At 41.8% G+C, this 12,534-nt stretch overlaps 1 protein-coding gene across 1 annotated transcript; it reads left to right on the top strand.

The window, feature by feature from the left end:
* The first annotated feature begins 760 nt into the window (after window positions 1–760).
* LOC141162509 (uncharacterized) lies at window positions 761–12,276 on the top strand. The gene is made up of 3 exons (XM_073648685.1): window positions 761–921; window positions 9,916–10,749; window positions 11,026–12,276. Exons 2-3 carry the CDS (start codon window positions 9,931–9,933, stop codon window positions 11,842–11,844), a joined length of 1,638 nt encoding a protein of 545 aa, XP_073504786.1. The 5' UTR covers window positions 761–921; window positions 9,916–9,930; the 3' UTR covers window positions 11,845–12,276.
* Window positions 12,277–12,534: the final 258 nt, after the last annotated feature.

Here is a 12,534-nt window from a genome sequence, read left to right as displayed (position 1 = left end):
AGAGAATCCGAGGCAAGATGTGAAAATTGCTGATCACAGATGTCTCCATCCAATGTCACTGAGCGAGTGTGCAAAGAAGACGGGGCAAAATGTCACCTCTAGATGAGCAAAGCTGAGTCAGACCCCAAAAGACAGCAGCAGAAAAAGCTGGAGAGACAGACCCCAAAAGACTGCAGCAGAGAAAGCTGGAGAGACAGACCCCAAAAGACTGCAGCAGAGAAAGCTGGAGAGACAGACCACAAAAGACTGCAGCAGAGAAAGCTGGAGAGACAGACCTCAAAAGACTGCAGCAGAGAAAGCTGGAGAGACAGACCCCAAAAGACTGCAGCTGAGAAAGCTGGAGAGACAGACCCCAAAAGACTGCAGCAGTAACTGCAAAGAAAAACGGTCCTACAAAGTACTTACTCAGGGGCTGAATACAAATGCTCCTCACAATTCTAAGATTCATATTTGGAAAATAATTAGAAAACCCTGTATCATTTCCTTTACACGTCACCAATACTTAATACTTAGTGTCGGTGTGACATAAAATCCCAATAAAAAACATTTAAGTTTGCGGATGTAATGTGAAAAAATGTGGAAAAGTTCTCAAGGTACGAAGACTTTTTCATAGCATGGTATATCGTCCCATAGCAGAAGAGAAGGATCCAATTCTAATAAATGCTGAGAGCAAAGTCGGCCCCTGCTTAGACACATTCTCCTTGTAGAGTCAGGACACTGTTTACATTATATGTGAAGTTAGGAAGGAGCTTGGCAGGAAAACAGCGATCGTGCAGCAGCTCAATATCCGTCCAGTAGGAAACGTCCTGCTCCGAACTTGCTCTGACGTTTATCCGCACATGTGAACTCTGTACTGTACATGTGGAAGTCATGTGACCACTCTTCCTCGCAAGTTTCCACATCCTGCAGGAACTTTTGAAGGTGGGTGATCTGGGACACATGGGGACCTCTGTACAGCGAAGGCTCAGCTTGTATCCCACCCTCACACACATATACAGCTACGACACAGCTTGTATCCCACCCTCACACATATATACAGCTACAACACAGCTTGTATCCCGCCCTCACACATATATACAGCTACGACACAGCTCGTATCCCACCCTCACACATATATACAGCTACGACACAGCTTGTATCCCGCCATCAAACATATATACAGCTACGACACAGCTTGTATCCCACCCTCACACATATATACAGCTACGACACAGCTTGTATCCCACCCTCACACACATATACAGCTACGACACAGCTTGTATCCCGCCCTCACACATATATACAGCTACGACACAGCTCGTATCCCACCCTCACACATATATACAGCTATGACACAGCTTGTATCCCACCCTCACACATATATACAGCTAAGACACAGCTTGTATCCCGCCCTCACACACATATACAGCTACGACACAGCTTGTATCCCGCCCTCACACATATATACAGCTACGACACAGCTCGTATCCCACCCTCACACATATATACAGCTATGACACAGCTTGTATCCCACCCTCACACATATATACAGCTACGACACAGCTTGTATCCCACCCTCACACACATATATACAGCTACGACACAGCTTGTATCCCACCCTCACACACATATACAGCTACGACACAGCCTGTATCCCGCCCTCACACATATATACAGCTACGACACAGCTTGTATCCCACCCTCACACATATATACAGCTACGACACAGCTTGTATCCCACCCTCACACACATATATACAGCTACGACACAGCTTGTATCCCACCCTCACACATATATACAGCTACGACACAGCTTGTATCCCACCCTCACACACATATATACAGCTACGACACAGCTTGTATCCCACCCTCACACACATATACAGCTACGACACAGCCTGTATCCCGCCCTCACACATATATACAGCTACGACACAGCTTGTATCCCACCCTCACACATATATACAGCTATGACACAGCTCGTATCCCACCCTCACACATATATACAGCTACGACACAGCTTGTATCCCACCCTCACACATATATACAGCTACGACACAGCTTGTATCCCACCCTCACACATATATACAGCTACGACACAGCTTGTATCCCGCCCTCACACATATATACAGCTACGACACAGCTTGTATCCCACCCTCACACATATATACAGCTATGACACAGCTCGTATCCCACCCTCACACATATATACAGCTATGACACAGCTTGTATCCCACCCTCACACATATATACAGCTACGACACAGCTTGTATCCCACCCTCACACATATATACAGCTACGACACAGCTTGTATCCCACCCTCACACATATATACAGCTACGACACAGCTTGTATCCCACCCTCACACACATATATACAGCTACGACACAGCTTGTATCCCACCCTCACACATATATACAGCTACGACACAGCTTGTATCCCACCCTCACACATATATACAGCTACGACACAGCTTGTATCCCACCCTCACACATATATACAGCTACGACACAGCTTGTATCCCACCCTCACACATATATACAGCTACGACACAGCTTGTATCCCGCCCTCACACATATATACAGCTACGACACAGCTTGTATCCCACCCTCACACATATATACAGCTACGACACAGCTTGTATCCCACCCTCACACATATATACAGCTACGACACAGCTTGTATCCCACCCTCACACATATATACAGCTACGACACAGCTTGTATCCCGCCCTCACACACATATATACAGCTACGACACAGCTTGTATCCCGCCCTCACACATATATACAGCTACGACACAGCTTGTATCCCGCCCTCACACATATATACAGCTACGACACAGCTTGTATCCCGCCCTCACACACATATACAGCTACGACACAGCTTGTATCCCGCCCTCACACACATATACAGCTACGACACAGCTTGTATCCCACCCTCACACATATATACAGCTACGACACAGCTTGTATCCCACCCTCACACATATATACAGCTACGACACAGCTTGTATCCCACCCTCACACATATATACAGCTACGACACAGCTTGTATCCCACCCTCACACATATATACAGCTACGACACAGCTTGTATCCCTCCCTCACACATATATACAGCTACGACACAGCTTGTATCCCACCCTCACACATATATACAGCTACGACACAGCTTGTATCCCTCCCTCACACATATATACAGCTACGACGCAGCTTGTATCCCACCCTCACACATATATACAGCTACGACACAGCTCGTATCCCGCCCTCACACATATATACAGCTACGACACAGCTCGTATCCCACCCTCACACATATATACAGCTACGACACAGCTTGTATCCCACCCTCACACATATATACAGCTACGACACAGCTTGTATCCCGCCCTCACACATATATACAGCTACGACACAGCTCGTATCCCGCCCTCACACATATATACAGCTACGACACAGCTTGTATCCCACCCTCACACATATATACAGCTACGACACAGCTTGTATCCCGCCCTCACACATATATACAGCTACGACACAGCTTGAATCCCGCCCTCACACATATATACAGCTACGACACAGCTTGTATCCCGCCCTCACACATATATACAGCTACGACACAGCTTGTATCCCGCCCTCACACATATATACAGCTACGACACAGCTTGTATCCCGCCCTCACACATATATACAGCTACGACACAGCTTGCATCCCGCCCTCACACATATATACAGCTACGACACAGCTCGTATCCCGCCCTCACACATATATACAGCTACGACACAGCTTGTATCCCGCCCTCACACATATATATACAGCTACGACACAGCTTCTATCCCGCCCTCACACATATATACAGCTACGACACAGCTTGTATCCCACCCTCACACATATATACAGCTACGACACAGCTTGTATCCCACCCTCACACATATACACAGCTACGACACAGCTTGTATCCCGCCCTCACACATATATACAGCTACGACACAGCTTGTATCCCACCCTCACACATATATACAGCTACGACACAGCTTGTATCCCACCCTCACACATATATACAGCTACGACACAGCTTGTATCCCGCCCTCACACATATATACAGCTACGACACAGCTTGTATCCCGCCCTCACACATATATACAGCTACGACACAGCTTGTATCCCGCCCTCACACATATATACAGCTACGACACAGCTTGTATCCCGCCCTCACACATATATACAGCTACGACATCGCTTGTATCCCTCCCTCACACATATATACAGCTACGACACAGCTCGTATCCCGCCCTCACACATATATACAGCTACGACACAGCTTGTATCCCACCCTCACACATATACACAGCTACGACACAGCTTGTATCCCGCCCTCACACATATATACAGCTACGACACAGCTTGTATCCCGCCCTCACACATATATACAGCTACAACACAGCTTGTATCCCACCCTCACACATATATACAGCTACGACACAGCTTGTATCCCACCCTCACACATATATACAGCTACGACACAGCTTGTATCCCACCCTCACACATATACACAGCTACGACACAGCTTGTATCCCGCCCTCACACATATATACAGCTACGACACAGCTTGTATCCCACCCTCACACATATATACAGCTACGACACAGCTTGTATCCCACCCTCACACATATACACAGCTACGACACAGCTTGTATCCCTCCCTCACACATATATACAGCTACGACACAGCTTGTATCCCGCCCTCACACATATATACAGCTACGACACAGCTTGTATCCCACCCTCACACATATATACAGCTACGACACAGCTTGTATCCCGCCCTCACGCATATATACAGCTACGACACAGCTTGTATCCCGCCCTCACACATATATACAGCTACGACACAGCTTGTATCCCACCCTCACACATATATACAGCTACGACACAGCTTGTATCCCGCCCTCACACATATATACAGCTACGACACAGCTTGTATCCCGCCCTCACACATATATACAGCTACAACACAGCTTGTATCCCGCCCTCACACATATATACAGCTACGACACAGCTTGTATCCCACCCTCACACACATATACAGCTACGACACAGCTTGTATCCCACCCTCACACATATATACAGCTACGACACAGCTTGTATCCCACCCTCACACACATATACAGCTACGACACAGCTTGTATCCTGCCCTCACACATATATACAGCTACGACACAGCTTGTATCCCGCCCTCACACATATATACAGCTACGACAAAGCTTGTATCCCGCCCTCACACATATATACAGCTACGACACAGCCTGTATCCCGCCCTCACACATATATATACAGCTACGACACAGCCTGTATCCCGCCCTCACACATATATATACAGCTACGACACAGCCTGTATCCCGCCCTCACACATATATATACAGCTACGACACAGCTAGTATCCCGTCCTCACACATATATACAGCTACGACACAGCTTGTATCCTGCCCTCACACATATATATACAGCTACGACACAGCTTGTATCCCGCCCTCACACATATATATACAGCTACGACACAGCTTGTATCCCGCCCTCACACATATATACAGCTACGACACAGCTTGTATCCCGCCCTCACACATATATACAGCTACGACACAGCTTGTATCCCACCCTCACACATATATACAGCTACGACACAGCCTGTATCCCGCCCTCACACATATATACAGCTACGACACAGCTTGTATCCCACCCTCACACATATATACAGCTACGACACAGCCTGTATCCCGCCCTCACACATATATATACAGCTACGACACAGCTTGTATCCCGCCCTCACACATATATACAGCTACGACACAGCTTGTATCCCGCCCTCACACATATATACAGCTACGACACAGCTTGTATCCCACCCTCACACATATATACAGCTACGACACAGCTTGTATCCCACCCTCACACATATATACAGCTACGACACAGCTTGTATCCCACCCTCACACATATATACAGCTACGACACAGCTTGTATCCCACCCTCACACATATATACAGCTACGACACAGCTTGTATCCCACCCTCACACATATATACAGCTACGACACAGCTTGTATCCCGCCCTCACACATATATACAGCTACGACACAGCCTGTATCCCGCCCTCACACATATATACAGCTACGACACAGCTTGTATCCCACCCTCACACATATATACAGCTACGACACAGCTTGTATCCCACCCTCACACATATACACAGCTACGACACAGCTTGTATCCCGCCCTCACACATATATACAGCTACGACACAGCTTGTATCCCACCCTCACACATATATACAGCTACGACACAGCTTGTATCAGACATATATACGGCTACGAGGCAGCTCTGCTCTACAGTGATGTAGCTGAATGATAGAATTCGGCAATACAGGGAGGAAAGGAGCAGATCAGGAAACCTGACTAAGGCTGTGTTCACACTAGGTGTTTTTTCAGCAGTTTTTCATGTGTTTTTTTTATTCAAATTTTCAGCTGCGTTTTACAGTACCAGCAAAGTCTATGAGATTTCAGATATCTCATGCACACACACTGGTTTTTGTGTTATCAGTATTTTGTGCTTTGCATGTTTTTTTTTATTATTCTTTTTATTATGGGATTTTTATAGTATAGGGGATAAGGGGTCAGGAAGGGGATGAAAGGAACAGAAAGGCAACCAAACAAAGGAAAACAGAAAATAGGGTAGGGAGGAAGAGGAGAGTGAAAATAGGAAATGAAGATCAGTTAAAAAACCAAGTGCACAAAAACAACACAGAATGAAGTACATAGATATACATTAAAAGAATTCTGGCAAAGCAATAAAACATCATATAAAGAGGCTTCTCTTACTTGGAGGAAAAATTGGGCTCCAAGAGGACCATTTGGAATTATGTTTAGGTAGAGCGTTATTCCTTAAAGCCAAGGAGATTTCAAAGGAGTTAAGGGAGAACATAATATCAGTTATATCAGAAATAGAGGGACTATCCATCAATTTCCACTTTAACGCAAAACAAGTTTTTATAACAGAAAAAATATATAAAGATTAAAGAACCTTAGTAGTTATATTCTTGTACATAGGGGCAGTATTATAGTAGTTATATTCTTTTACATAGGGGACAGTATTATAGTAGTTATATTCTTGTACATAGGGGACAGTATTATAGTAGTTATATTCTTGTACATAGGGGGCAGTATTATAGTAGTTATATTCTTGTACATAGGGGGCAGTATTATAGTAGTTATATTCTTGTACATAGGGGGCAGTATTATAGTAGTTATATTCTTGTACATAGGAGCAGTATTATAGTAGTTATATTCTTGTACATATGGGGCAGTATTATAGTAGCAATATTCTTGTACATAGGGGCAGTATTATAGTAGTTATATTCTTGTACATAGGGGCAGTATTATAGTAGTTATATTCTTGTACATAGGGGCAGTATTCTAGTAGTTATATTCTTGTACATAGGAGCAGTATTATAGTAGTTATATTCTTGTACATAGGGAGCAGTATTATAGTAGTTATATTCTTATACATAGGAGCAGTATTATAGTAGTTATATTCTTGTACATAGGGGCAGTATTATAGTAGTTATATTCTTGTACATAGGAGCAGTATTATAGTAGTTATATTCTTGTACATATGGGGCAGTATTATAGTAGTTATATTCTTGTACATAGGGAGCAGTATTCTAGTAGTTATATTCTTGTACATAGGGAGCAGTATTCTAGTAGTTATATTCTTGTACATAGGGGCAGTATTATAGTAGTTATATTCTTGTACATAGGAGCAGTATTATAGTAGTTATATTCTTGTACATAGGGAGCAGTATTATAGTAGTTATATTCTTATACATAGGAGCAGTATTATAGTAGTTATATTCTTGTACATAGGGGCAGTATTCTAGTAGTTATATTCTTGTACATAGGAGCAGTATTATAGTAGTTATATTCTTGTACATAGGGGGCAGTATTATAGTAGTTATATTCTTATACATAGGAGCAGTATTATAGCAGTTATATTCTTGTACATAGGGGCAGTATTCTAGTAGTTATATTCTTGTACATAGGAGCAGTATTATAGTAGTTATATTCTTGTACATAGGGGGCAGTATTATAGTAGTTATATTCTTATACATAGGAGCAGTATTATAGTAGTTATATTCTTGTACATAGGGGCAGTATTCTAGTAGTTATATTCTTGTACATAGGAGCAGTATTATAGTAGTTATATTCTTGTACATAGGGGGCAGTATTATAGTAGTTATATTCTTGTACATAGGGGCAGTATTATAGTAGTTATATTCTTGTACATAGGGGCAGTATTCTAGTAGTTATATTCTTGTACATAGGAGCAGTATTATAGTAGTTATATTCTTGTACATAGGGAGCAGTATTATAGTAGTTATATTCTTATACATAGGAGCAGTATTATAGTAGTTATATTCTTGTACATAGGGGCAGTATTATAGTAGTTATATTCTTGTACATAGGAGCAGTATTATAGTAGTTATATTCTTGTACATATGGGGCAGTATTATAGTAGTTATATTCTTGTACATAGGGAGCAGTATTCTAGTAGTTATATTCTTGTACATAGGGAGCAGTATTCTAGTAGTTATATTCTTGTACATAGGGGCAGTATTATAGTAGTTATATTCTTGTACATAGGAGCAGTATTATAGTAGTTATATTCTTGTACATAGGGAGCAGTATTATAGTAGTTATATTCTTATACATAGGAGCAGTATTATAGTAGTTATATTCTTGTACATAGGGGCAGTATTATAGTAGTTATATTCTTGTACATAGGGGCAGTATTATAGTAGTTATATTCTTGTACATAGGGAGCAGTATTATAGTAGTTATATTCTTATACATAGGAGCAGTATTATAGTAGTTATATTCTTGTACATAGGGGCAGTATTATAGTAGTTATATTCTTGTACATAGGAGCAGTATTATAGTAGTTATATTCTTGTACATAGGGAGCAGTATTCTAGTAGTTATATTCTTGTACATAGGGAGCAGTATTCTAGTAGTTATATTCTTGTACATAGGGGCAGTATTATAGTAGTTATATTCTTGTACATAGGAGCAGTATTATAGTAGTTATATTCTTGTACATAGGGAGCAGTATTATAGTAGTTATATTCTTGTACATAGGAGCAGTATTATAGTAGTTATATTCTTGTACATAGGGAGCAGTATTATAGTAGTTATATTCTTGTACATAGGAGCAGTATTATAGTAGTTATATTCTTGTACATAGGGGGCAGTATTATAGTAGTTATATTCTTGTACATAGGGAGCAGTATTCTAGTAGTTATATTCTTGTACATAGGGGCAGTATTCTAGTAGTTATATTCTTGTACATAGGAGCTGTATTCTAGTAGTTATATTCTTGTACATAGGAGCAGTATTATAGTAGTTATATTCTTGTACATAGGGGACAGTATTATAGTAGTTATATTCTTGTACATAGGAGCAGTATTATAGTAGTTATATTCTTGTACATAGGGGGCAGTATTATAGTAGTTATATTCTTGTACATAGGGGGCAGTATTATAGTAGTTATATTCTTGTACATAGGGGGCAGTATTATAGTAGTTATATTCTTGTACATAGGGGGCAGTATTACAGTAGTTATATTCTTGTACATAGGAGCAGTATTATAGTAGTTATATTCTTGTACATAGGGGCAGTATTATAGTTGTTATATTCTTGTACGTAGGGGGCAGTATTATAGTAGTTATATTCTTGTACACAGGAGCAGTATTATAGTAGTTATATTCTTGTACATAGGAGCAGTATTATAGTAGTTATATTCTTGTACATAGGAGGTAGTATTATAGCAGCTGTATTTATTGTGCCTGGAAAGTAATAAATGTGTGGCTATACTATCTTACAGGACTCTTGCCACACAATGGATCTGAATGCTTACTTCCAGAGGGTGAGTTTGACAAATTCTGGACATCCTTCTCTCTCAGCATTACGAGAATTACACCGCCACCATGTACACTCTGTACCGACAGAAAATCTCAGCATACATAGTGGAGAAAAAATTATCTTGGACGTTTCATGGATATACAACAAAATTGTAGTTAGACAACGAGGAGGTTTCTGTTATGAGAACAACGGTCTTTTCTTGTGGGTGCTCCAACAACTGGGCTACCAAACACAGGTGTTGTCATCAAGGGTAAGGAACAGAATAATTGGCATTTACGGTCCCCCGTTTGACCACATGATATTGGTAGTTAACCTTGAGGGAAGAAGATGGATTTGTGATGTCGGTTTTGGGGAAGCATTTGTTGAGCCGTTTCCACTGGAGGCCGGGTGGGAAGAGGAACAGGACAGTGGTGTGTATCGTTTACACGTAGAAGGAGGTGAGTGGTACATGGAGAGGAAGGAAGAAAACGGCTGGAGAAGTCTCTACAAGTTCACCCTGGAGGAGAGGACATTTGAGGATTTCCGGGAAATGTGTGAATATCATCAGACGTCACCCAGTTCTATATTTGTTCAAAAGTCCTTATGTTCCCTACAACTCCCACGTGCAAGACTGACTTACATAGGACGCCAGCTTATCAGCACCGAGTACACCAAGGGCGGTGGAAGTGTGAGGACCACTCGAAAACTTACTGACGAGGAGATCCCAGGTCTACTCAGAGATAAATTTGGGATTGTCCTGAGTGGAAAACTGATTCCCAAAGATGAAGATCTTGTAATACCAAAGATACATCAACCAGTAAGGTTCATTATTGCTGACTTGTTGCTAAAAATGACAGTAGTTATCTTCTAATACATGCCATGCATGGTCTTCTTCTGGTCATATTCCTGATCATGAGTAACCAATCTTATAAAACAATGATGCTTCACATTCATTAAGAGATTGACACCAAATCCATAATAGTGAAAACATTTTTAGAGTTTGTTGTTCATCATTTTCTCTTTTTATCTTCGACACTAGGGTTAATTTAGGAACAATGAACTAGTTAACTAATCGATTACAATTTCTTTCTAGGACTCCTCTTCTAAGCTGGACCTGAACACCTATCTCCAGAGAATCGGAATTGCAGATTACATGGCACTTTCCCAGACGCCATCACTTTCTAAATTACGGACTATTCACCGCCACCATGTGCTCGCTGTCCCCTTTGAAAGCCTCAGTATCCACAGCGGGGAGAAAATCATTCTGGACGTTGGCTGGATTTATGAGAAGATTGTCCTGAGAAAGCGTGGAGGCTTCTGTTTCGAGAACAATGGTCTTTTCTTGTGGGTCTTGCAACAACTGGGCTACCAGCCACAAGTGTTATCAAGCAGCGTGAAGAACCCAGTGACCGGTGTTTATGAACATCCACTCTCGCACATGATGATGACGGTGGAGCTTGAGGGAAGGAGATGGTTGTGTGATGTTGGTTTTGGGGATGGAATCATGGAACCATTCCCCCTGGAGGCCGGGTGGGAAGAGGAGCAGGATTGTGGTGTGTATCGGTTACAAGTAGATGAAGATGAGTGGTACTTGCAGAGGAAGGAGGAAGAAGTCTGGAAGAGTCTCTACAAGTTCACACTTAAAGAGAGGACATTTGAGGATTTCCGGGAGCTGTGTGAACTTTACCAGACGTCGCCCAGTTCATTTTTTGTCCAAACATGCTTTTGTTCCCTACGGCTCCCACGTGGACAACTAACGTACATGGGGCGTCGACTGATCAGCACCGAGTACACAAAAGGGGGTGGAAGCGTGAAGACCACACGAGAACTCACTGAGGAGGAGATTCCAGCTCTACTCAGAGACAAATTTGGGACTGTCCTTAGTGGAAAACTAACAACAAAAGACGATTAGCCATTGATCAAAATGGATCTATTGTTATATTTTTACATCCACTATATGCACATATGTAAGATACACAATACCTTCATATCTTCTTTTTAGCTTTAGTTGATTGAGGGTGGGGTTTTCAATCAAAACTTGTTACCCCGGGATCACAGACATCAAAAGCCTGTTTATCAATGGATCCAACGCTTGCCCAGCTGCATAAATCAATATCAATAAGTATTTCTATAACGTCACCTCATTTAAGCTGTGCTGAGACTTTCTGCTGGTAGAGGGGAGACAGAGCTGCTTCATTCAATGTATAACCAGAAACTGCGTAGGAAGTCAAGGAAAACCTTCTCATTTTTGTGCAAAAAAAAAGAAAAAGTAATTATTATGCTAAAAAAACACTTGCTTATATCTCATCTATGAAATTACGATAAAAAAACAATTTTGATTGTTTTGGGGGTTTTGTTTTTATTACTTTCATTGGGTTGTAAAATTGACCTGGCGATATGACTCTATGAGTCAATGCAAAAATGTCGCTACTATGATAAAAGTAAGGGTGGAAATTTCTAAGAAAAAATGTTTTGTGTCACTATTTCTGAGACAAGTAATTTTTTATTTTTCCACCATCAATCGAGCAGTGTGAGGGTTTTTTTTTTAAGTGGTGTGTCGGCTCCAAAAAATTGATTGCTGTTGAATTAGTTTGTTCAATCA

The sequence above is a fragment of the Phyllobates terribilis genome, unplaced genomic scaffold (assembly GCF_046119375.1).
Source record: "Phyllobates terribilis strain yellow unplaced genomic scaffold, ASM4611937v1 Scaffold_9__5_contigs__length_417890890, whole genome shotgun sequence".
NCBI classification, from domain to species: Eukaryota; Metazoa; Chordata; class Amphibia; order Anura; family Dendrobatidae; genus Phyllobates; species Phyllobates terribilis.
The sequence above is the reverse complement of the archived record's forward strand: the minus strand, read 5'-3'. Positions and strand labels throughout refer to the sequence as shown.